This window comes from Tubulanus polymorphus, chromosome 12 (genome assembly GCF_964204645.1).
Source record: "Tubulanus polymorphus chromosome 12, tnTubPoly1.2, whole genome shotgun sequence".
Classification (NCBI taxonomy): domain Eukaryota; kingdom Metazoa; phylum Nemertea; class Palaeonemertea; order Tubulaniformes; family Tubulanidae; genus Tubulanus; species Tubulanus polymorphus.
In genome coordinates, this window is record NC_134036.1 from 2,590,114 (window position 1) to 2,617,199 (window position 27,086).

The 27,086-nt window shown below is 40.7% G+C and overlaps 2 protein-coding genes and 2 long non-coding RNA genes across 4 annotated transcripts in view; 2 read left to right on the plus strand and 2 right to left on the minus strand.

Moving 5' to 3' along the window:
- Positions 1–638: 638 nt before the first annotated feature.
- On the plus strand, positions 639–3,241 carry LOC141914096 (uncharacterized). Its single transcript, XR_012620696.1, has 3 exons — positions 639–1,682; positions 2,463–2,628; positions 2,822–3,241. It is a non-coding gene; the product is annotated as an uncharacterized LOC141914096 (long non-coding RNA).
- Positions 3,242–5,086: 1,845 nt separating this feature from the next.
- LOC141914048 (uncharacterized) lies at positions 5,087–8,832 on the plus strand. The gene is made up of 2 exons (XR_012620686.1): positions 5,087–8,246; positions 8,360–8,832. It is a non-coding gene; the product is annotated as an uncharacterized LOC141914048 (long non-coding RNA).
- Positions 8,833–9,003: 171 nt separating this feature from the next.
- Positions 9,004–21,123, minus strand: LOC141914008 (GPN-loop GTPase 2-like). The gene is made up of 4 exons (XM_074805252.1): positions 21,013–21,123; positions 19,855–20,498; positions 18,940–19,305; positions 9,004–9,632 (listed from the first exon to the last, which is right to left on the minus strand). Exons 2-3 carry the CDS (start codon positions 20,467–20,469, stop codon positions 18,958–18,960), a joined length of 963 nt encoding a protein of 320 aa, XP_074661353.1. The 5' UTR covers positions 20,470–20,498; positions 21,013–21,123; the 3' UTR covers positions 9,004–9,632; positions 18,940–18,957.
- A 485-nt stretch (positions 21,124–21,608) lies between these two features.
- LOC141913996 (intermembrane lipid transfer protein VPS13A-like) overlaps positions 21,609–27,086 on the minus strand; it is a 65,407-nt gene continuing 59,929 nt past the window's right edge. The window contains exons 71-76 of the mRNA XM_074805239.1: positions 26,867–26,954; positions 26,643–26,757; positions 25,909–26,000; positions 25,688–25,811; positions 24,060–24,134; positions 21,609–23,499 (exon numbers count right to left, since the gene is read on the minus strand). Coding sequence (XP_074661340.1) covers positions 23,446–23,499; positions 24,060–24,134; positions 25,688–25,811; positions 25,909–26,000; positions 26,643–26,757; positions 26,867–26,954 — 548 coding nt within the window. The 3' untranslated portion in view covers positions 21,609–23,445. The remainder of the gene's footprint in view (positions 23,500–24,059; positions 24,135–25,687; positions 25,812–25,908; positions 26,001–26,642; positions 26,758–26,866; positions 26,955–27,086) is intronic.

The following is a 27,086-nucleotide window of genomic DNA, read 5'->3' on the forward strand; positions in this document are numbered from 1 at the left end:
ATCGCCTGTTGTGTTAACCTGTCTGACTGAAACCTATCCCGACTGAGTGTGTTGTACCTGTATCGCCTGTTGTGTTAACCTGTCTGACTAAAACCTATATCGACTGAGTGTGTTATACCTGTATCGCCTGTTGTGTTAACCTGTCTGACTGAAACCTATCCCGACTGAGTGTGTTATACCTGTATCGCCTGTTGTGTTAACCTGTCTGACTGAAACCTATCCCGACTGAGTGTGTTATACGTATATCACCTGTAAAAACTATCTCTTGCCAAACTGAAGCTGCAAGAAATTAACAACTGATTAATGTGGTGTCCACGAATGGCATTCTCATAAAATTTGAGTTAGATTTAGCAAATCATTGCTCCCCTCTAAAGAAAGTTAGATTTTTATGTAGTAGTAATAGACGTTAACTGATGATAGTCTAAATTATAATCCCATGGTCGAAGTGGCTTGCTCTTAAATTATTTTATACACGATGGATGTAAACTTGTAAGAATACCGAACATATAACTACAATAACATTATGAATTACATTCCGAACGTGAACTTTGAGGTGTACATCTTTAGTAAGTCTGAATAGTCGTTGGGTACGGGTTCCGTACTACGTTGTTTGTGGAACGACGGCTAGGTACTAGACTTACATTTTTAGTAATAATCGGCATTTAGTTGCTGACGCTCGTGGCCGAACGCGCCTGCTTGCATACGAAATTTTCAAACATTTTCTGACCCAGACCCCCTCTATTCCTGTGGGAAATGTTCCGTCCGTAGATCCATAAAATTTGAATCGACACTTTCTTTACTATGATATTGCTATTTTCCGTTTTATTTTGCTTTCTATCTATAGTTTTGACTAGTTCTGATCCCTTTTGACCATTTAAAGATCGAATGACGTAATTTTATATAATTCTATAGATATTCTAGTTCTGGCGACAGGATGTCTGTGATATTTTTACTATCACTGCAAATTTTTACGGGAGACTTCATTCCTAGACTATAAATATCTGTGTTGCCTGATAATACGTATTTTTTGTTTTACTTTAAAGGTTAACTTTTCATTACTTCTTATCAATTCCTAAAAACGAACTCCCCAAAAAATCCTGGTGACGCCAATGGCCAAACCTTGGAGTTCATTCTACGTAAATTCGAAAACTAATTCTAATTCTAGTCTAATTTTATTGAACACCTGTTGTGGGGTAGATATCGTAAGCTTTTGTTGCTTTATTTCTTACTCCGAGGTTATTTATACGATGCATTGTCGCCCCGGGTTGTTGCGCGCCGCTCCATGCGGACTTAAGAAACTAGATTATACGTCCTCCATTATCCTACCGAGTTTATGATACTTGCATATAGTAGGATGAATAAATCATGAACATTAATCATTGTGCGCCAGCTTGTCTCGATCTGAACTGTTCAAACCGCATTGCGCCCCAGACGCCACTGGAGCAACAGGGTCTGTTCCATCGTCTCGTGAACCAGGCTGCCATCAACTCGAAAAGATACTTAGGTGAACCTGTTGATCATGAATATCCCGACCGCATGGTGCTGTTTCTGCTGCCGCCGCTGGTACCGCCGATGATGTCGAGCTCTGCGTAAAACGGGACGTCGTTGAAGATGGAAAACTCGAGACCGGACAGGTCCTAGTGTCAGTGTCGTGTCATCGAATAGAATACAGTTCTTCTTGTGTAAGTAAATTTTTTCCTTTTTCTCGGTCACTTTAACATTTATTTTATGACAAATTCATTTTGAAAAGAAAGTTTGAAAATAAGAATGAGGTTTTTGAATTTCTTGAATGATGCCGTTGAAAATACTTATTTCGATCAAAGCACAGTTTTATTAATGTTGGCTTCATTCTTTTTAAATGTCGACCTAAAATGTTAGCATAGATGAATATTGTGAATTGTCATTATTTTTGAGGGGATTGGCGGCGATATCTTTTAAGCATGTCTTTAGTTTTGAAAGGTTTTTTAAACATTATTGTCGGAATAGAAAATAATAACTGGGTGGTTAAAATGAAGGGGTGAGGCGGGTTATTAATGGCTGCTACATTTTCAATGAGTTAACTCAGGAGTCAAATCTTAACTCGGAACTAAATGCTAAATGGCAACGTCGTATTGAGTTCTTGTGTAGTTTTTGAATGTCATTGTAGACGGCACTACCGCATACAGTTGTCATGTTTTCCAGTTTCTAGATCATGATGTTTTGAATACCTTTTATCAAAGGTTCATAAAACTTGTCCTTTTCATTTACTTTTACTGATAATGATGAATTGTGATTGAGTTTTTGATATGCCAGGTTTTTTTGTTAAACACAATGATATTGATACAAAGGTCGCAATTCAGCATTTATAGTTGCAAGTGTCCCATCTGGCAAAATAATAGATTATAATTTTTAATAACCTACTATGACATGCGTCTTTCTATTTGCATTTTATTGATGTTTCCCTTTTTAATTCAATGATTCAGGTACCGCACTGATGGAAGCTATCTCATCAGAATTTGGCAGAACTTCAGTGTCAATACGGGTACCCTGATATCTGAGTTTTATTGTCACCCGACACATCTAACAGAATGCCAATAAAAGAAGAATAACAAAGCTATTGAAATCGGACTCAGCAGTTTAATTCCTGGGGTAAGAGCATAGTCATACAACGTACAAGATCTATCAATTTCATTGTTTTATGAAGCTTTTTTGTTTACTTTCACTTATAATGAATTGCAATGCAATGTGTTATTTTCACTACTTTACTTATATTGAATTGCGATAAAATGTATATATTTATTATTCAACATCTGATCTGAATTGTTCTTTATGATTTTAACAGGACACAGCTCAGCAGGACGCGGTATTGGTAATCCCACAGAAACAACACCTTGGAAGCAGATTACTTGATGACCCAGCAGCGCGGCCCAGCAGTGAACTGAAGCGGCGCCCTAGAAGCAGATTATAGATGACCCAGCAGCGTGGCCCACCAGTGAACTGAAACGGCGCCCTAGAAGCAGATTACAATGATGACCCAGCAGCGCGGCCCAGCAGTGAACTGAAGCGGCGCCCTAGAAGCAGATTACTTGATGACCCAGCAGCGCGGCCCAGCAGTGAACTGAAGCAGCGCCCTAGAAGCAGATTACAATGATGACCTAGCAGAGCGGCCCAGCAGTGAATTGAAACGACGCCCTAGCAGAAGCAATAATGACCCAGCAATGGCCAGCAGTGCACTGAAAGAATAATCAGAAAAACCCTGTCAATATCAAAACGTGCTCGAGTGAAAGTAGGTGATTTGCTTTTTATCAATCAACTGCACATAACCGTTAACAGACGAACGTTCTCTACGGAGACCGTAAATAAATCGTTGATCTCCTCGTGACTCTGTTGAAGTGTGTTCTGATACATCAACGACACCAGTGACCAACACCAGTCGATGCAGGACGATGAACAAGAAGACCCGGCTTCAGACCCGAAATCTCAAGACGAACATCATGCGCGAAAATTAAAATCGTAGATTCATTGACTACCTTGTATGTTTTCTTGTATATTTCACACATGCAGCACGCTCTTGGTTCACACTCCTCTAAATCAAGCCACAACCAGAAGATGATAAGATGGAGATTATCTAAAACCTACTCTACGGCAAGCCTCAGTTTCTACATTTCATTACAAAAGTCGATCTCCACTTTTTTCTCCTGAAGGGTGTCCACCGTTTTACCAGACTGATTGTATCTGTACTTTCAGTCATCTCTCCTTGCAGACTGATTGTACTGTGCCCTCAGTCATATCCCCTTGCAGACTGATTGTACTGTACCCTCAGTCATCTCCCCTTGCAGACTGATTGTACTGTACCCTCGGTCATCTCCCCATACAGACTGACTGTACTGTACCCTTAGTCATCTCCCCTTGCAGACTGATTGTACTGTACCCTCAGTCATCTCCCCTTACAGACTGATTGTGCTGTACCCTCAGTCATCTCCCCTTGCAGACTGACTGTACTGTACCCTCGGTCATCTCCCCATACAGACTGACTGTACTGTACCCTCGGTCATCTCCCCATACAGACTGACTGTACTGTACCCTCAGTCATCTCCCCTTGCAGACTGACTGTACTGTACCCTCAGTCATCTCCCCATACAGACTGACTGTACTGTACCCTCAGTCATCTTCCCTTACAGACTGACTGTACTGTACCCTCAGTCATCTCCCCTTGCAGACTGATTGTACTGTACCCTCAGTCATCCCCCCATACAGACTGACTGTACTGTACCCTCGGTCATCTCCCCATACAGACTGTACTGTACTGTCCCTGGCGAGAAAGCCGACCGCAAACGCAGAAACCCGAAAAACGAAGAACAAGATGGAACTCCGGATTTAAATATGATAATACAATACTAGTATTTTATCAATTCCCTACCTCACAATTTTGTCTGTCCAATAGCTCTTCCAAAAATAATAATTACATATATCTCTAAAATTCCTCCCGGCTCATCTCCCAGTGTGTGTCTCCTCTCGATCCAACAGCAACTGTTTCTCCCCGCCTTTCCCAAGAATAATTAACTAAAGCCGTTCTTTCGAAATAATAATGGCCCTGGTATTATCTACAATTTATGTGAAGACCAATGACGGTAATATTATATAAATACTATTCTGCTTTTCAAATTTATTAATTTGGTTAATTTCCACGGGGAAATTGATTCCAACCATATCGAGTTCATCCTGATATTCGCTATATTTCGTTACCCTGTGCGCATTAGTTGGCATTTCACGCAATGATGCAAGAATGCACCACAGGAGACATTTCTCATCTTCGTTACGGATATTAATAATTGACTTTGAGGACTGTAATTTTCTAAGGGGTTGGAATAAAGCTCCCCGCACACAAAGGTTGAAATGCACCTATGTTCAAAATACACGAAGATATCCAATCAAATACCCACCCAGTTCCCTCATTATTGTGTTTTTCTAACAAAGTTAGAATTCTTTGTAGCGCAATGTGAAATTGGTCGTCGAAATCCTCGATCATTGATAATTCTTGGGTAACACTACAAAAGTGAGCTAATTTTTGATTTACTCCCCCCCCCCTACTTCTTTAATTAGTTGTACCGTAAACATTATATACCACTTCAACGCTAATAAACGTTCGTTTACCTTAAGATGAACTATGTCTTTTTTGCTATTTATAAACAAAAAGCAAGTCGTGTTTCACCTCGACGGTTCTGGGTTTTAGCTTTATCCTCGTAACGACTCCGTCGAGGATTTGTTCTTCGAAAACGACTTGATCACCTCCCCCCTGATCTTGATGATATACCATACTTCTTATATCGTCATCCGTTTCGGGATCCCAGTTTTGCGGATCTATCTCCCGCGGATATACATAGTAAACGTTCTTGATATTGAAAAACTTGGGTCAGCGAGTGTTTCATAGGTCCATTTTATAATCTCTCCTTCCCGGTTGCGAATTCCTCTCACAACTTTAGCACCGTAATTACTTTCAAACGATTTAGATTACTCGCCTGATACCAGTAATAATTTATTACCATATTTTCCAGAGCGTACCAAGACCTTCATATATAATCGTTTCATCTTTGTTGAGAATATAACTTTGAGAATAAAATCTAGCTGCGGATCAGTATCTAACTCCGGAGCAAATGAAGAAAAATTTAATGTCTTGAAAATATCCCACTGTTGAACTGAAAGTACGATCCCCATCTTTGATCTCTTGAGTTCATCATTATCCGAGAATCGATAAAATTGGCGAATGTCGACCACAATATCATTTTCTCGTTTGATTACAGAAACAAATTTATGTCGACCGATGTGCATGCAATAATCTATTTGATTCTCTCCCTTTCGTTCCTTTTTCAATTGCTTCATCGATGTCAGGAGAATTAAACTTTAGATATGTGTATTCCAACAGAACAAAAGGAATACCGGTTTTAGTCGGGTATTTTCTATTCTCGTTCGTTAACGTCAAACAAACGAATGTCAATACGTTTCTCTCCTTTCCAAATTTTTCTACTTGCATACACACGATCGCCTAGCGAACAGCGAATATCTGAACCTGAAGAGATAAAAGGGTACATCAATAATGGGAATTGAAACATAGAGAACATTTGGTTGATAAATATTCAAATTAGTTGAAAACCGTACACATTATATACCGCTCCACTCCGTTAAGCGCTAATAAACACTCGTTTACCTTAAGATGCACTATGTCTTTTATACTGTTTATAAACAAGAGCAAGTCGTGTTTCACCCCGCTGGTTCCGGGTTTTAGCTTTATCCTCGTAACGACTCCGTCGAGGATTTGTTCTTCGAAAACGACTTGATCACCTCCCCCCTGATCTTGATGATATACCATACTTCTTATATCGTCATCCGTTTCGGGATCCCAGTTTTGCGGATCTAACTCCTGCGGATATACATAGTAAACGTTCTTGATATCATCATCGCCCCGTTAGTCGAAAAACGGATTGCACCTGTGATTCTCACGAGCCGCTTTCGAGATGAACTTAGTAATACCTATATTACTAAGTTAAACATATCGAAAGTTTTTATGATTCAAACTTGAAATGCTTTTCGTATACGCGTTCGATCATGTTTACATATTCAACCTGGTGGTAGTGAAATGAAAACGTTGGAAGACTCTTCTCCTGTTGATATACGCTTTATTTTTATTCTGATTAGGCTGTTCTCCAGTTCCGGTGTTCTCTCTCGGTCTCTGTTCCCCCTCTCTATCTCTTAGTGATATTGCCCGCAGAATGCGCGAGGAATTCGATGTACCGTTACTGTAAAATTTTCATGCACGGCACCCCCATTCGATTCGATCTCGTCGAAACCCGAATCGTCGACGGAATTGTGTGAAAAATCCTCTCTTGTGGTGGTCGATTGGTTTCGACTATTGAGATGTCATGGTGGCCTCACGTGAATAGTCGGCGAATATCTGTAAATGTTTACCGATCACAATCGGGCGGACCGGATGGCTTAGTCGGTCGGCGACTAGCGTGTCACCGCTGTGGCCCAGGTTCGAGTCTCGGAGGAGGCGGGTCAGGATGTGGCAATTGATCTCCGGTAAGCGGGCGAGTCGAGAGTGCTGTCCTCCCTGGAATGAGGTTGCTAATGCGTGAGTCCTACAAAATATCTGGCGTGGGGTAAATTATGTTTAATTCAGTCGTTTCTGGCTGAATTATTTATTTATCCCACAATGCCGGTCCAGGTTGCGGAGTAATTCCCCCAGGGACCTTCGACTTTTTTACAATATTAGTTTGTTATTTTAAGTTGATTGGTGAGGGTTTGGAAAATTTTGTACTTCTGATTTAATTCCTCGGGGAAACTGAAAAAATCCGAGCTAGAATTCCGTAGGTAATGCGGCGATTAGTCTCCGATTAGTACATTCCTCAAGTGATGGCAAAACTTAAATATTTTTTAAACTTTGCCAGATTTCAGTCAGAGTAGCTCTGCAAGCGGTGATGTCTGGCGAACGTATGTATAAAACTGGCTAAATTCGGCTTCAAAGCGACTATCCAATAGAGAATCACTCACTGGAGATCTGACATACGCTCCAATGCACAATAGTGCCGCGTCATTGCACAAACCCTTAAGGAAAATTCAAACGTTCTGGTGCAACATTCTTAAACAGTCAGATTGAGTTTGTGATATAGTTCAAAAAATAGACAAAATAGGGAGGATGTCTACTCTAAAGTTTGTTGGATAGCTTAGATAAAATTTCAGCATGAAACTTTAAGCTAAAATCATCGCATTCGATATTTTATCTATAACAATATGTGTCCTCGGTGAATAGTCGAATTAAACTCGATGACCTGTAAGCCCCATTGAAAATGTTTGCCACGAATTGAATGGTTCTCGAGGATTAGCGTCACGGACTCGGGTCTGCCACAGGAATGCGCGATCGAGCCTTCTGATTGATCCATTCCGGTCGCCTCGATGATGCAACGTCGCTGATTGGTCGACGTAGGTATTAATAGCGCAGTTCGAGCCTCCCGGTGCCAGTCCGAGAACTGATGTTCAGAGATGAAGGTCAACCTATAAGAGCTCTCCAACAAGGCGTGAAGAACGTGTGGCTTCAAGCGGACAACTTAGCGGCCGATGATGTTAGGACACCGAAAAGAATGCGATGATTGCAGCTGCTGGGACGGAGCAGATACCTGGGAGAACACAGACTGCTGCTGGTGCGATGTCAATTTCGAAATACAAGAGTATGGCTAACTAAGAGAGATTGCTGATGAGGCCGATTTGATCAGGTTAGGTATTTACCGCCTTTTTCGTCTTTAACCAGTTCTAGTTAGAACCGAGTTTGACTTCGGTTTTATGATTGATTGACATTTTGTTTATTTTATCTTTTTTAATTTGACAGCAGCAAGATATTCAAACCTCGAGACTACATCACCATCTTCAAACCTCGAGGCGCAGACTCTTCTCCGACTACAGCACCATCTTCAAACCTCGAGACGCTACTCCACTGACTACAGCACCATCTTCAAACCTCGAGACGCAGACTCCACTGACTACAGCACCATCTTCAAACCTCGAGACGCAGACTCCACTCCGACTACAGCACTGTCTTCAACCCCGAGACGCAGACTCTACTCCGACTACAGTACCATCTTCAAACCTCGAGACGCAGACTCTACTCTGACTACAGCACCATCTTCAAACCTCGAGACACTGACTCTACTCCGACTTCAGCACCACCTAGAGACGCAGACTCTACTCCGACCACAGCAACATCTTCAAACCTCGAGACGCAGACTCTACTCCGACTAATAAACTTACTTCCTGTCCGTTTTGCCGCATGTTAGAAACGTAAATAAATAAGCGTAAATTAAATTACTCGACTTTATTGAAATCTCTTTGCCCCGGAAAGGACTCTTCCACTCACTCTCTTTTGTCTCGGACCCTTTGCTCTGGAAAGGACACTTCCGCTCACAACACTCGCTCAAAGGAAAAGGATGAAGTCAAAAAGGAAGGACAAAAACGCAAAGAAATACAAATCAACCGACTTTATTTATTCAATTTACAAATTCAAATTAAGAATTTCTTACAGCTTGTTTGCAAAAGTCAAATTCAACATTTTATTGAAACTACAACGACCAATAATAAAATTTTGGGATTTGAACCACCAACCTTTCAGCTAGCAGCCCAGCACCCTACCAACTACGCTATAGCGGCACACATGCAGCCAACAGGGGAACTCCTATTTGTCCATTGCTTAAGCTAATTTTGGTTAAAAAAAATGGTGCCATCTACCGGGAGAGACAGGAACTTGTTCCTATCTCAACCCGGTAGATGGCAAGTAATGAAGAACAAGATATAAAGTAGAATTTGACTGGTAGAGAATGCCGGACGTTTTATGCTCACCAGAGCGTGACGATTCGTCTACCGCTTCAGGAGGAAGGTAGAGGAATTCAGATCGCTGTCTATCAGTTGTTACTCACGCCGAAAGGCATCAGAACGCAATACACCTGTTGACAGCATCGCGCAACATAAGAAGACTTCGTCTATCAGAAGGTGGATAGTGTTCGAATGTTCTTTGTGTCGAATATTCGGTGAAAGAGTTCAAAGTTCCGTGTAGAGGCGAACTCCATGAAATGTCCAAGATATCTATGTTCACGTTGTCTCCGACGTTTCTGAAATTAAAAACAAAAAATTGAAATTAAGATTGAATGCACGGGGTGGGGGGGGGGGGGTATAATTTGACAAATAAGGACCCAGTTCCACAGTCGTGAGTAACCCAGAGTCAAATCTTAACTCAGAACTGTGGAACTGGACCAAGGACAAAAAGTTCTTAAATCAACCAGTCAATCTACAGACAGAAATCATTAAACCGAAAATGAAAAGTTCTTTAGACATTTCGGCTATATCCCGCGATATCTCACGAATATTTTTCAAACCCCTGTTTCGCTCCCGGCAGGTGTGGCGGCAATCAAACCAAATGAAACGAAATCTATCAATCACATAAATAATAGATCCCTTCTTTAAGATTAAAAAAAAAATAGATTCCAAAGTTTGAAATGAATGGATACTTCGGTGGTGGATCCGATGCCAGAAACGCCTCGCATGCACAAACATTCAATGTGCTCCTAAGAAACGACAGGGATAAGTCTAAATTGTTTTTTTCCGAAATTATAGATTGGTTAATTTTGAGTTTGAAAGTAGTAATTAAAACTAGACCCCGTGTGCCGTTTATTCCAGCAGAAGACAGTCGTTAAACCACAAATTGAAAACTAGAATGCGCCAAGTAATTGCCAAGTAACCCGTGGTGACATCTATCGTTTAGTCGTAAAACGATCTACCGTTCCGCTGATCGTAGGCTGCCGCGTCAAACGGCACGTCGGTGTTCTCTTAGTCTTAGAATTCCTATTAAGGATTGGAAAGAATTTTCACATTTTATCAGTCTGATTCAAGCAGCTGATAACCGGTTTATCGATTTAAAATTCAAGTTTCATGGAAAACACCACGATTTTATACCGACATTCGGTCGTACATAAACTAACTTCAGCGCTCCACTCACTTCGTAAAAAGCCTCCACTGGCGTTTTTACACACTACATTCACTTTTTGCCTCCTCCCGCTCTAAGTGTGAGGAAACAGCATTACGTAAGTAAACAGTAGATCAATAGGTGGTACTTCACAAAATTAATCAACAGTGGAACTGCAAGCAACCAACACAACGAGTCAAACTATAAACCCACACGATGTCAGAAACCAGATTTATAACTTGCACAACTGTAGAACCGGATTCAGTGCATTATTAAACCCCACACTTCAGTGGACCTGGGTCCACGTTCAAATTAAACCCACACAACTGTGGACCATGTTTCGCTCCTGGCAGGTGTGGCAGGTTTGTAAGGGACAACAATCAAACCAAATCAAAAGAAATCTACCAATCACATAAATGATAGATCCCTACTTTATGATAGAAATAAAACTAGATTCCAAAGTTTGAAATGAATGGATACTTCAGTGGTGGATCCGATGCCAGAAACGCCTCGCATGCAAAAAATTTAACGTGCTCTTGAGAAACGACAGAGAAAAAGTCGAAATTGTTTTTCCGAAACTAAAGATTGGGTAATGTTGAGTTTGAAAGTAGTAATTAAAACAAGACACCGTGTGCCGTTTATTCCAGCAGAAGACAGTCGTTAAACCACAAATTGACAACTAGAATGCGCCAAGTAATTGCCAAGTAACCCGTGGTGCCATCTATCGTTTAGTCGTAAAACGATGTACCGTTCAGCTGATCGTAGTCAGCGGCGTTAAACGGCACGCCGGTGCTCTGTTAGTCTTAGAATTCCTATTAATGATTATTAAGAATTTTCACATTTCATCAGTTTGATTCAAACAGCTGATAACCGGTTTATCGATTTTTAGATTCGATATTAACGGAAAACACCACGACTTTATACCGACATTCGGTCGTACATAAACTAACTTCAACACTTCAATCTCTTCGTAAAAGGGCCTCCAATGGCGTTTTTTACACAGACTATTCAACTTTTTGCCTCCTCGCGCTCTAAGTGTGAGGAAACAGCATTACGTAAATTAACAGTAGATCGATAGGTGGTACGTCACAAAATTGTGTAACAGTGGAACTGCAAGCAACCAACACAACGAGTCAAACTATAAACCCACACGATATCGGAAACCAAATGTATAACTCGCACAATTGTAGAACCGGATTCAGTGTAAAATTAAACCCACACTACAGTGGCCAATATAGGTCCAGTAAAATTAAACCACACAACTGCGGAACTGGGTCCAGATTCAAATTTATAACCCACACAACTGCGGCACTGGACTAAAGAGTCAAATTAAACCCACAAAACTGTGGAACTGGGTCCAGAGTCAAATAAAAACTTATATTATATTAAACAATATTGTGGAACTGATTGCATCCAGAGTCAAGTAAAGAGCGCAGAAGACGCTGATTTGAATTGGGTGGAGTTTGAAAGTTAACACGAAAAAGCCATACATTTTCAGCAGTTGTCACGCGAAGGCGCAGTTAAAACGTGAATTCTCAATTAGTGAAACTAGTTCCAAGTTCTATATAAGATTCATCCCCTGCGCATCATCAGTCAAACTCATTGTCTAATCCGTTTGATAAAGATGGATTTGTCGCCACAAGACTCGCGTCTCCTCCTGACTGTTACAGGTAAGCTATCTAATCGTATCATATTGATTCATTAAGAATGAGAAGTCGTCACTAGTAACTGATCATAATTTTACTGAATCGTTGAAGTCATCGAGAATGAGAAGGTCGTCATTAGTAACTAATCATAATTTTACTGAATCGTTGAAGTTATTGAGAATGAGAAGGTCGTCATTAGTAACTAATCATAATTTTACTGAATCATTGAAGTTATCGAGAATGAGAAGGTCGTCATTAGTAACTAATCATAATTTTACTGAATCGTTGAAGTTATTGAGAATGAGAAGGTCGTCATTAGTAACTAATCATAATTTTACTGAATCATTGAAGTTATCGAGAATGAGAAGGTCGTCATTAGTAACTAATCATAATTTTACTGAATCGTTGAAGTTATTGACAATGAGAAGGTCGTCATTAGTAACTAATCATAATGTCACTGAATCGTTGAAGTTATTGAGAATGAGAAGGTCGTCATTAGTAACCAATTATAATTCTAGCAAAAATCTAACTGAAGCAAAAAACTACAAAGACAATTTTCTAAACTATTTGTTTCTGTTTAAGTTTGGTTAGCCGTGCTTGCCGCGGTGGCTGCGCAAATGACCAATGCGACGTTAACCAATCAAGAATACGTGACACCGGTCATGATAAAGCAAGGTGGCGCTACCAGCATCAGTTACTGCCCCCAAACCGACGATAAAGAACCCGGATGTCACTGCGACTCAATTTGTGACCTGATCGGCCATTGTTGCCCGGAAGTACCTTGCGTTCAAATCACCAACGCGGATGACCTGGCCAGACGAACGGAAGTGATGCACAAACGCGTACACGTGACCTGCGCAACAATCCCCTTCCTTAACGACGACGGCAACATAGCAACCGAAGACTACCATTATTTCCTGGTAGGTGTATGCCCGGTTGAATACCCGGACACGACGGCCAGGGCGCTGTGTACGGACAACGGACAGGACGACGACTACCGCAACGGTATTCCGGTAATCGGACAACGAACCGGACTACCGTATCGGAACAAGCACTGTGCCGCGTGTCACGGTGAAACCGCCGTACAACCACTAGGCGAACCGGTCCTATACTGCCACAGCGACATCTACCGGAACGACAGCGAACTCTTGGAGTATTTGACAAGTGGCGCAATGAATCTGACACACGGAAGGAAACTGCCTCCGAATTGCCTACTGAAATTCGTAAAACCGCCACCAGGTGACGCTTCCGAGTCGATACTGCGACGATGCTCGCCCCAATGGTGGTACAGGTTTAACGGGGTAGGATTCTATCAGCCGATGAAACCGATACCCGCCGCTCAGCTCTACGCGGTTCTGTTCGCCATCGCTCGCAACACGACCGATTGTCTCTACTGTAACGGCATACACAAACCCGTCTCTCAAATACTCAACGGACAACTGGTCGAGTATCGAAACCAGTTCTGTATCACGTGTCTCAGCAACGGCGCCGCGGTCGACCCGGACACACTAGCCTGCCCGCGTCCGAATCCGTCAGTAGCGCCACCGCGGGCGACTGTCCCGATGTTCGAATTTGGTGACGAGGACGATCCGTTAGATGACATTGAACGGCCTCGCCCTGATTTAGAGAAAGCCTGTTACCGCCGATCGCTAGTTTACAACTACGAGACCAGTAACTGTACTGAGTACGGATGTCCGTTCGGGTATCGCACGCAGCCAAACGACTCTAACACGTGTACGCTGGATGAACGATCCGTCAATGTCAAGGTCACCGTACAAACGAAGGTCACGTTGAGGTCACGACGTCATGAATCGCCGCTGGAGTTCATCGTCCAGAAATACCGATGCGGACTGCGGCGAGGAGTCGACTCGCTAACAATCCGAAACGCCGAGTCCGTTTCCGAGTCCGGTTCGGCGATAGAAATTAACGTGACCTTGACCTCGCACTTGTACATGAAACCGCTCGTAATGGCGGCGAAGAACTATAGCACGATCGACGAAATCGAAATTTTGATGTCGACGAAACGCGCCGCGTTGCGATGCGTGTTTAACGCGACCCCTAGCGGCGACGATTCTTCACCGACGGCTACATTTCTGCACATCACGCAGCGTGTGACGTCAGAAGTCGCCGCGTCGCCGACTAGAGTCACGTGTAGAAGTCGCAAGTTCATTATCGGTACTAACTCGAAATTCAGTTTGTATTGGTCACCGTCGTCAAACGATGCGTCGTTTCTGGGCACGATTTGCTCCGTCGAGGCGGACACCTGTTTAATGAAGGCGGCGCCACTGTACGGAAACCACACACGAATCACTGCGGCTTACACGGAATGCGCGACTACGCGTACCCGCAACAAAGTACTGGGGACAATAAACAGAGGAGGGAGCGGGAGTCACCACCAGGGGGCGGCCGCTGTTCAAATAATGGCGGAGGCACTTAACATCGAAATGAACCTGCACGAAATAACGGGCGGGGCGACCTCTATCGTCGGTCTCTTGGCCGTTGTGGTCGTCCACGCCGTCGTGCCGGCGCTGAAATCCTCCACGCCCAGTTACATGTTCCTCAACGTCTGCCTGGCGGCCATCTTGAGCAACGTACTGCAACTATCGAATCAATTTGTCGCCGGTAGAGACAGTGTCGTCTGCGATCTGTACGCTGCTGGTAAACACTACGCCTGGCTGGCGATATTCGTCGCTTTAAACGCGATGGCCGTATCCACCGTACGCGAGCTCCAACACGCCGCTAGTGGCGACCTCCAGCGGCCAAGCGCGCGTACTCTCACCACGTTCAAGTACCTGGCTTACACTTGGTTCACCCCGCTGCCGATAGTCGGCGCCACGGCGTTTTTACATTTTCGCCCGATCGTACCCACGCTTTACAAGAACATCTATAACATCGACGGCTTCTGCGAGCTCTCCACCGACGCGATCGCCATCTATACGCTGGGTATAGAAACAGGCGTTGTCTTATTGGTCAATCTAGCCCTATTCATATTCACGGTCTATCTAGTATTCGCTCATGGGGTCAGCCGGCCGTGGATTCGCAACCTGATATCAGTTCATATACCAATGTTTGTCGTCATGTCGACATCTTGTCTGGTTATCTGGTTGACAACGGTGCTGATTGCCACAGGTAGTTCCGATAGTCTAATTCTGAAGATATTTGTTATAATCGTCATAGGGTATTCTAGTGTAGTTACGACAGTAGCGTTCCTGTTGAACCCTCGAGTCGTCCGGTTGACCTACAAGCACGCGGTCGCCGCCTGGAGGCGTCGCGAGAAACTACGACAGCCGCAACAACGCCATCCTCCCTCTGCAGGGACTCGAACCTGATGGCATCGCTACACTCAGCCACGGCACGAACCCCTGCATCAGTAGACCGGGTGCGCATGTACATGCGCAGCTTTCCGAACGAAAACTGGCGGCACCAATCAGATTGCTCGTTGTATTATCGCTGAGGTAAATTTCAAGGAATAACTATAAATGGGAAAAACCCGGGCTAAAATAAAACGGGATTTCTGATTGGCTAAAAATCACATCATCTGAACTGCGCATGTATCTGCGCACACGGTCGATTATGGCAGGGTTTCGTGCCGTGGCAATCTCGATGCCATCAGGTTCGAATCCCTGCCGGGGGAGGATGCAACAACGCCAGAAACTATCAACAACACCTGATCAGCAAAAATAAGCAACCGCTACACCGCCAGAGACCCTTGTCACGCGCTACCCGATCAGCAAAAATAAACACCCGCTACACCGCCAGAAACCCTCGACATGCACGATCAGTTTCGATTTTTGCTTTACGTCATTCTTAATGAAAAACAAGAAAAGCGCCATAAAATTCAAGAGGGCGGATTTCTATAATATTCAAGAAATACCCTGGTCACCACGTACGATTCAGATGGATTCCGTGTAAAATGTCGTAATAAAAAGACTAATTAAAAAAAAAGAAAAAACGTTATATATCATTTATTTTCATTTTTTTCGGAAATGATGACATTGAGAAGAAGGATGGGGATCGACACAATTCTAAAAATCTGTTGCAACTGAAAAACGTCGGCAATCATCGAAATAGAGGAGAGGAACGAGACAAGAGAGAGGAGAGAGGAGGAACATCATTTTCCAATTTTTTTTTTCATGTTTTCATAGAAATCACCATGTCGTTTATCTTCGCGAATACGGAATGAGGAGAAAACTTTTTTTTTTGTAAATATTGCATCGCACGCGGTGATTAGGCTAACAGATGATTGAACAATTTTTTCTCATTTCTGCTTAGCTTAAAAGTTGACCTAGCTGTCTATCTAGTCTGTACATTACTATATTTTTAAATCGAGATCAAACTAACCATAGCCAGACCCGGCAGCTATTAGAAATGAACTGATTACAAATTTTATAGCAGTTTACAAAATTACAAATCCGAAAGTTATAGAAATGAACTGATTACAAATTTCAGTGTTGCGGTTAATAAAACTGACCCATTCGATTAGGAGCAACAAGGGATCATTTTTGTTTAGCCTTAACTACTTATCTGACCAATTTCAGATTGAATTTCTTTCGTAAATAATGAATTTACGATTAACGCACAAAACGGCTCGGCTCCCGACCGAAACGAAGCACGAATTAAATATCAAGTTGACGCGTTCTTAAAACGTTTAAACGATATTTCAAAATCGTCACAATTGAATATCGACGTTTGGTTTTATCTCGTCTCTCCTTTCTCGAGATATGGACTCATTAAATCTATACTAATCTTCGGCTTCGAGCGTCATCAATTCTCTACCAATCTTCGCGATACTACGATTTAAACAACGATAGTTTGATGAGTAGTTTTTTTCTCAATCTGTCTCGTCTGCATGGGACAACAGCGCGAATCCCGGTTGCATTTAAACAACAGAGTGACAGCGGAGAGCAGCAGGTGAGAACAGGAATCGTCAGCGCTGGTTGGAACTCGAGATACTACGGACTAGGAAGGAGATAACAGCCAACAAACACACGAGGTGAGTACGACAATTTTAAAGCCTTGAAAAAAATGTTCCGTTAAGAAAATGCGATACTACAGTAGACTCCGTATAACAGAGTTCTATTTGGACCATAGTTTTTTTTAAAGAGTTAACCGAGTACCGACTTGGAGGTCGGGGAATTTTGTAGGATTTAGATTTCATCTAACTTTAGAATATACGACAATTCACAGGAATAAATTAACTTCCGCAAGGAATTTCATCGCTTTGGGACAAGATTTTCAACGTTATTCATCGAGATTTCAAACATCCGCAAAGATTTTTATTACATCTTTTCTCATCGTAAAAAAACCATCCATTTCAACTCTATGCAAAACTATCGCCAACTATTTTCGTAAAAATGTCCGGATGCAAACTGGACAAAACCATTCCTCCTAACAGGACAAAAACTGTCAATGTAAACAGGGCAACAACTGTCAATGTAAACAGGGCAACAACTGTCAATGTAAACAGGGCAAAAACTCAATGTAAACAGGAAGACAATGTCCATACGAATAGGGAAAATATTGTCCATGAAACTGGTCTGAAAACTGTCCACTAATATCGATGGTATTGTAATTCGAACCAACTTTGATAATTCATCGAATATTTTCAGATGCAGATGAAGATGTTACTGGCGGCAGTAGGAATAATAGTGATAGTCGCGTTATTCAGCGTCGAGGGGGTGAACGCCAAATATGGAAAAGACACAATGCCTTTGAGAATCACAATCAAAGATCCAGAAAAAACTGTAGCCAGTGAGTATGACGTCATAGGGGGATCAATACACCATCTTTATGAGAATTATCTAAACTATCGCATCAATTTGACAATGTCATACTGCGATTTTATGAAGGTAGTAATTTTGATGAATTACCACAACAATTCGATGACGTCATAGGAGGATTAGTAGAGGCAGCCATCTTGTCAATGATATCATAGGAGGTTTTATGAATACTGTGTCAATTTTATGATGATGATTGGGGAATTAAAGGAGGCAGCCATCTATTCTGCAGGCTTATTTGATGATGTCAAAGGGGGATTTTTCGATGTCATAGAGGGCAGCCATTTTCTCTGAAAGTTTCCGAGCGAAACTAGTTAAAATTCCCTCAGAGACGGGTTATCACCGATATTGTTGACCGGTTTCCACGCATTCAAGAAATAAGTCTTCGTTTTGTGTATTTTTAGATGAAAATGAGAAAAGAGATTTGAACAGCGAGCAAGGTTTGTAGATAGCCAATATTGCTTATTCCAGTTAACAACAAAAAGCTTACATTTTCGTAAAATAAAAAATGAACATATTTTTCTTCTTTTGTCAGTGAAACGATCGGCGAGACCCGACTGGAATTGTTATATGTTTAACTGCGTCGACACCGGGCGATGAAACGCGTTACACGTAGGTGGCGCTTCGGTCTTCTACTACCATGACGACGATGAATTATCAGTAGAAAAATCTTGTACATATAATAGTGATGCTTGAATAAAGAAAACAAAAACAGCTAGCTAGCTACCGGTAGCTAAAACGAATGTTCGTTTCAATGTTGAATTATTTTCAGGGTTTTCTTTAACCCAAAATTGTAAGTTATCAACAGATGTTCTAGTTCGGACAAAGGAGCGACGGTTGAAAGGCTGATGTCTTAAATCTCTAAACAGAAGTTTTTTCAACGATCTTTTCAATATTTCGAAACAAAAATCTTCACAAAAAAAAAACGTTTCTTAAACCAAAACTTGGCCGAAATCAAACAAAATGAACCAGAGAAATTAAAAACGAAATAAAAAAATTTTTTGTTAGAATTTTAAATTTTTTTCACACTCACATTTTAAACGATTTTTTTTCACAATTCGTCGCGATTGTCCTGCATCGGTTCCTGTCGATCAGATGTGGCTCCCTCTGGTGGCGGCCAGCCGCTGTCCGATGACGACATATATTTCTCTTGTACGTTGGCGATTTTCTCGTATTGGAATTCCGCGCCGACCGCGCACGACAACAACTTGTGAACGTCGCGTTCGTCTGCATCGCTCGCGAACACGTAGCCATTCGCCGTGTCGATCTGTTGCGTTACGCGCAGAACGCTTTGTTTATCTTGAACGTCCAACGGGACGAACGTCACCAGGCTGTAGTCCTCGACGACGCCTAACAATCGTTCGTTGAGTTTTTTGAATTTTTTGAAAAATGGATGATCCTGAAAGGAAACAAATGAAAATGAGTTGGTATTTGATCAGAATACGGAGAAAGTGAGAGGGTAAATAAATATAAAATCCCACATTTTTGAAAGAATAAAAAGTTTATTTGGATTGTACCGACTGTACCAAAAAGTAGAAATTGAGTATTTCTCAAAATTGAAGGAGCTTCTGATATTTTGCTCAAACAAAAGGAGTTTCAAACACCTTTTTAAGAGTATTTTCCTTTTAGAAAGAGATTTAAGGAATCAAGGAGTCATATGGACCTCGTGAATCTAAAAATATGACCGCTAAGAATTTAACAGGATAATTTGAGCTTTTTCTGTGGAACTGGATCAAGAATAGTTTCTCTGATTACAGGATTCGATCTAAGGAATAAAGGCCACTTGCCAGTGCACATCCGAAATTTCGCTTACCCCCTCAAAAAATCAACTTGCCCTACAGAGACACCTGACATGTGTTAATGATACCCTAATCGCCCTAACAAAAATAAACATGTCCCGGGCAATCGTCAAGTGCTTAGATCCTGTGATAATGTGAATCATACTTACGTTTAGATGATCTAGAATGTACGACAGGTCGAGAACATCGGTGAAATAATCGAGATTATACGACAAACGACCTCCGCGTTCGATTAAATCGGCTTTAGAAAGAACGTTCACTTGCGGCAACGATATCTGCAACATCGTCGATAGCGACGTCAACAATACTGATATAAACTTCGACGGATCGTTACAATAATGCGAGTCGACCAGGTGAACGGCGACCAGTCGATAGTCGCAGTCGTCGACCAGCGATTCGAACACGCGTTTAACTGATCGGTGATGCGTGTATAGCTCCACCTGTCCGGGGCAGTCGAACAGAACGTATCGTCCTGGAAACGCGGAAAGTTTCGATTTTAACCACGCGAGGTTCTGTTCGAGGTATTCCATGCAGTAGATTAACGCTCCATTCGGACCGAGATGCATCGCGTCCATAACGTCAGAGAGCGAGACGAGTTCGGAAAGGTCGACCGAACTGGCGTACGGTACTGAGTCGTTAGCAGGGTCGAGGTTAACGACGATCGCGTCGCGTCCTAGGTGGCGCAGGAATTCACAGACGGCCGCGCAGTACGTCGTTTTACCGGAACCAGGCGGACCGATTACAACTTGTCCGAACTGAGCCATCGTCGCCCGGTACTGATTGATACAACTCACTGAAAATGAAGCAGAAAAAAAACAAAACATCAATATCAACAGATTATAAATTACATTTACAAGTCACAACAAATTACATTCAAATAACGTTCTAAATCAAGCCTAAATGGACATTGTTTTCTTGTTTGCATCTAAATTGTGTTTCGAATTACATTTCACTTATAAATTACTCTATAAACCGAATAATGGTAAAAAAATGGAGTATAAACTTCCTTGGCCTCCAAGCCTAGCCCTAGAGTAGAGGTCTAGCTTAGCCTACCCACCCGCTATCTAAATGTACCAAACTCAGTAAAATACTTCAAAGAAACATACATTTCAGAAATAGTAGAATTGCTTTGACTAATGGTCTGAGAGAGTGTAATAGGGCAGCGAGGGTCAGGGAAAGCGGAACGACACGCACGCGGGTTGGGGTGAATTTTGACGGGTTTTATCAGCTGTAGCGCTCTATTCAGAAGGTGTCACGCGCTTCCATACATTAAATGTTATAACTAACTTTCTTTTAATTACACTTACCTAATTGAAAACTGGTCTCGACGCTGAAAATGAGATAAAACGTCGCTTGAATTGACGTTTTTAGGCTAGAAATTTGTTTTTTCACATTGTTGAGTCTCCACACATAAGTCGCTTTTCAACCGAGTGGTCAAATTCAAAATCACTATATTGTTCCTGTCAGTTTTGGCAGCACTAGACGGTTCATTCTCCTGGCGGGCGGGCTACGGTGACGACTGTTTTGTCCGTGAAAGTTAGAAATTACGAAATTAAAGTCCATTATCGCCCAGCTATTTAATTTTGCGAACAAAACCACAAATAAATTCAAAACCGCAAATGAATTAATAATTCATTTGTCTTGACATTTTACCCTGCTTTAGAGCCGTTTTTGGTGCAATGAATAATTGAAGAACTCGTCAAAAATGGACCTAATCTTAGTACCTAACTTCGACAAGATGTTTGAATATTGAGCCTTTTACAGCTGGGTTAGGGATTTTTGTATTTGGAGTTTCTTGATGGGTCAATTTCCAAGGAAATTGCTATTACTTTGACGAGCAAAGATTGAATCATGAGAAGAAATCAAATCATGAAAATAACAAGACAGGTTTTTTTGAGCATATATTTATTAATTTATTAAGCATAATCTTCTTTTCATTTCTTTATAATAGTAATAGACTTACAACACCAACAAGAGTAGTCAATTTTTGGCTAACAACAACATTCTTCCGGTTTCAGTAAATACCGGCCTACTCATCAATGTATACAGAATATTTAATTTCTTAATTTGTTCCAACAATTTTAGCATTTTTATCAAAGCAATCACGAAGATATAATAAGAATTCTCTTCTAGAAAATTAATAAGATCATCCAGACATCAATCATCTAATGGCCATTTGACCATTTAGTTTTTTGTTTTCCAACTGGTAATTTAAATATAATGTCATTAGGGAAACTGAGGGTAGACATTTCCTTTTTTCAAGGGTTTAAAAGGGACTAGATGTTGAAGACACTGGTAATAAAACCTGTCATCTTGGGTATGATTATGCGTAGGGTAGGCCTAAGGGTACTAGAGGATAAGGAACACTGTTTCATGGCTGAGAGTGAGTGATTTCACGAAGAGATGACCAACTCTGAACGAAGTTTAACGTTATAAAAGTAAAGCAAGAAAACCTTTTTTTCTTCTAAGTAGCTTTTTCTTCGTGTAAAGTTATAGAAAAGCTCAAATTAAAGCAATTGAATTCACCTTCAATTCAGTTTGAAAACCAAACTCTGTGTGAAGCCTCACAATCTACTTTACTGTTAGCCACCTTCAAAATTAAGCTACCACTCTTTCAACCCATCTTTAAGTTTCTACTTTTTTTAAAGTTACAATCATGGTACAACAAAAACAACAACGGAATAAACAAACAATAAATGTTTTCTACATTGCATACAAACACATTTCGTAACATGCGCACAAGACAATAATCATCCCAACATAAATAAATCAAATTCTAGAAAATAAAAATGGCGAATACATTTCACAATAATCAATTTCATAAAATAATATAATTCTCTACTTGTTTTCAACAACTAAAATTTTATAAAGTAATTTCTTCTCATATTCTCCTAACTATAATTTAATGAGCTATATTATACTAATTTCCCTTCCATAGATTTTCTATTATTCTGACCCTTATACAGACAGAAAATCCGCTACTTTTCCAGGAGAAATAACCCCTAATTTTACGAGTAATTTCATATACATTCAAGTTCTTACTATATACCAAGTTATGCAGCGGAACAAGTTTTAAATCAAAGTTCTATTTGAACTGTATAAAGAAAAGCCACAAATTCAACCAGAGGTGAAAAGCTTAACTAATTTCATACGTTAGATTCTTCTACCCATCCTGAAACGGGTACCAAGCAATTGGAGCTATCTAACTAACAATATTTCACGGCAGTTCATCAAAGTTCTATTCCTGACCATATAAAGATTCATGAAGAAGTTTTAATAGATATATCTGATAACCTATAGTTATCACGCTACTTCATGGACATTAGTCCGGACCATAATATAGTCATACGATAAACTATCATAACATCAAGCAGCAGTTAGATCAAGCGGACATTACCGTAGTAACCATTTGAAATTTCATTTTTAACGATCTTAAATGTCTTTAAATACGTCATCACAAAATTTTGTATTACTTTGAGTTTTGTTATAATATGTTAAATTGAGCCCAGGTTAGAAGTACGAATTCACGATTTCGTTATTTATAGAAGGCCCATCCTCCCTCCACCCCGTTGACAATTCATTCCACATCAATCTACATTCAAGAAATAAATAAAGCTTGGTATAAAAATCAAACTTCTTCAGAAGGTTTTTTCTTGGAAATACAGATGTTTATTTGATGAAAGTTCAGCAGCAGCAACAGCAGGAGGAGCCAGGGAGCAGAGGTGAAGGAGAAAACGTTTCTAAAGTTCTTCTCTTAGTTTCACCATCGCTTCATGAATTTTCTCAACGAGCCACTGGAAAGAAAACATATCAATTACATCGTGTATACTATGTAGATTACATTGGCTACCCACAAAGAGCCGAATCTAAATATTAGTCCAGGCTGGTTTTATAGACAGGCATTACCTTTAACCCGGGGGTTAACTCAATTGAAAATGAATTGAGTTAACCTTCGGGTTAAAGGTAATACCAGTCTATAAAACTCGGCCCAGATCTTTAAGCGCGTTCATGGCATTGCTCCTGTATATTTACAGAACCTCATCAGCATCAAGACATGTAGCGGCACAGAACTACAAGATCTGTTAATAAAAATATGTTTGTGGTACGTAGAACACACACAAGGTGCGGTGATCGTAACTATCAATCTTATGGACCTGGTTTATGGGATGCACTGCCTGTCGAGATATTTGGGAGTTGATAACATCGAGGCATTTAAACTTAGTTAAAACGTGGCTATCTAAAAGCGCCTTCGGAGTTTTCGGAATAGCGCTTTACGAAAGACTCTCATCATTATCAACAATTAATCCAACAGATTCTGTAAATTCGATTTGAATAAATTAGAATCAGTTCTTACCTCGGCAGTTTTCATATCAGTCACTTGCACCACTTTTCCCACCGTGCTGCTTCCGAAAAGCTTCTTTTGTTTTTCCTGCAAAACGAAGATATTGAAATGCATAAAGAATGGTATTCATCCCGCTATGTGATTGGTGGAAGAACTTCGTCCTGCAATCTGATTGGTTGAGGAACCTTATTCTGCAACCTGATTGGTCAAGGAGCCTCATTAAAAAATCTGATTGGTTGAGAAGCCTCATTCTGCAATCTGATTGGTTGAAGAACCTCGTTCTGATATCTGATTGGTTGAGGATCTTCGTCCTGCGACATGATTGGTCAGGGACAATTTCTTCAATGACATTTTATTGGCAATTTTTGTCAAAATAGGAGAAGTCCTACGATAGCATCAAAAAAGTTATATATAGTGATATGAAAAATCCAGATTCGTCAAAGTAGAGATGAATTAAGATGAATTTCATTAAGTCTATGGTTATTTACACTATAGACAGCCATGGGGAATGATCACAAATAAAGCAAGAAAGTGAAGATTTGTTACATATGGCAAGAAACAAGTAGAGACAATTTGCCAGAATCAGAGTCCACAGCCTAGCATTTCCACTTACCCGCCGGCATAGCAAGAAGGACCGGAGGTCGCGACGAACAGATGGATGTTTTGTACCCTGAAGAGGGCAGCAAAAACACTTAAATATTGTAAGCTATAAGGGTATGGCCGCGAAAATTTGTCAAGCTCACACCACCAGCAATTGGACTCCTTTCTATAAACACACTACACATCTTACCCCAAAACCACAAAACTATATACGCCTACCAGTGGACTTATGTAATGATTAGAAATAAAATTCACCAATGATAATTTTGATACATTTCTAACCTCAACAATCACCACACATCATAGAAAATAACATATTCATGCAAAGCAGTTTTCAGTACCGATATGCAAAAAATTTCGACCGAAACAGCAACCAAAAACCACAATTTATTCATTAGAATAAAAGGAAAATTTTTTAGTTTTTGATTTCAATATCATTATTCGTTACCTTTGCCTCAATTTCAGGCTGGAAAAGTTCATGTATGATAAGAAATGATTGGTTAATTTTGAGCAATACCAGAAAGGACAGGATCACTTCAATTTCGCAACGGGGCATCTCTTCTAATCAAGTCAAAAAGTACAGAGTTCAGAGTTCTCTTAGAATCATTGCAATCAGATATATCATTGCAAGCAAAAAGGATTAAAAGCATCAACGGAAATCATTTTTGGGTTCACACGTTTTTGACACTGACAACAGAATTATCAATCCAACAGAAATTAATGATCATGCATGTAATCTCTACAGGCACATGTTTCGACAACATTACACGCACATGTACATGTCCAAAACATACAGCACTATTCTACTATCTAAATATCTTCGACGATTCAGTAAAATTATGATGCGTTACTAATGATGACCTTTTCATTCTCAATAACTTCAACCATTCAGTAAAATTATGATTAGTTACTAATGACAACCTCAATAGCTTCACATTTTCAGTAAAATCATGATCAGGTTACCATCTCAATAACTTCAATCAGTGATAAGTTGTTAATGATAATGAATGTAGATCGCAATGAACCCATTGGTAACATACCTTCAGCAATATTTGAACTCCTTTTGATGTTAGAGATGGCGGTTCTTTCAGATCAGACCACATATAATGCCAGTCACAATCCCACGCACCGAATATCTCTCCTTTTGACACAAAAATCAACCGTCTACAGAAATTAATGACATTCAGTTCTGATTAATAGGTTATAGTTCAACCGGCACACATTCCAGATTCTCCTTTCAGGTTATGGTTTCATTAATTACCTGTTTGTTACTAATAGAATGTGTTTATAGTCTTTGGTTAAAACGATATGAGCTACGTATTTGTCGCCCATGAATTTGCCTTTTTCCGTTTCCTGAAAAACATTTAGAGAAACATCCAACTTTAGATCATCTAAGTCTTTATGCAGTTCCGAGTCTAAACGTTACTTCAGAAAATGTTCTACGGTGGAACCTCTTTAATACGGATCTTGTGGGCTTAAGTGAAATTGTTGTATTAACCCTTTCAGTGCGTCTACACCGCAGTGCGGTGTATAAATCAGTGATGGATTTTGCTAGTACACCGCACAGCGGTGTATTGATGTAATTAGTAATTTGTAATTATCTCTATTGAAAAATGGCAGCAAGTGTCAAACATAGTGAAATATTAGTAACTAACGATACACCGCACTGCGGTGTAGACGCACTATAGTGGTATTCCCGTTGTTCAACACACTAGGGTGGAATTTTTTAGAATTTTCAAATTTTCTCCAGCACTAGAGGGTATTAATTAGTCAGCACTGAAAGGGTTAAAGGGGTTTGGTATTATTCAAAGCTTGATTAATATGAATATGTTAGTTGAGACATGCTGGAAATCATTGTAATAAATGAGGTTTGTCTTTAACAGAATCGCATTAATGAGTTTCAAATGTAGCTTGGCTTCAACCAATCTTTCATGAATTCTCAGAAAAATTGTACGTCTACATGATCGCCATCTAGCGTCCGGGGTTGATACTAACCTGAAGCACGTTATTTCCCTCGGCTTCGCGATGTCGATACGGACGTAGAATGCCATCTGGTGGCAAAAACCGCGGCGGGCGAAGACGATGAACCTCATCGGTATTTTCAGCGACCCTTTTAACACAGGAAAATTTTCTTATTCAGAATCCGAGCTAGGTTTTCATATTTTAGATCAGGATTCTCGACATATTTTAGAAATTAAGATTTCTACTCTTTTAATTACCTTCTCATTACTTCAAATGAACTACTAGCAAAGTCTACTACACCGCTGGCTGGTCGCGTGATAGCTCCAACTAGACCTTTACCCATTCCTTAAACGGCAAAAAACAGAAACATAACATATCACGCGTTAAAAGACATCAGCAACATCCGGAATCTACTTCGACATTTAAGCGAATCGCTATGTGGTACTGTTATCTGAAGCGTACTGATGATATTGTGTC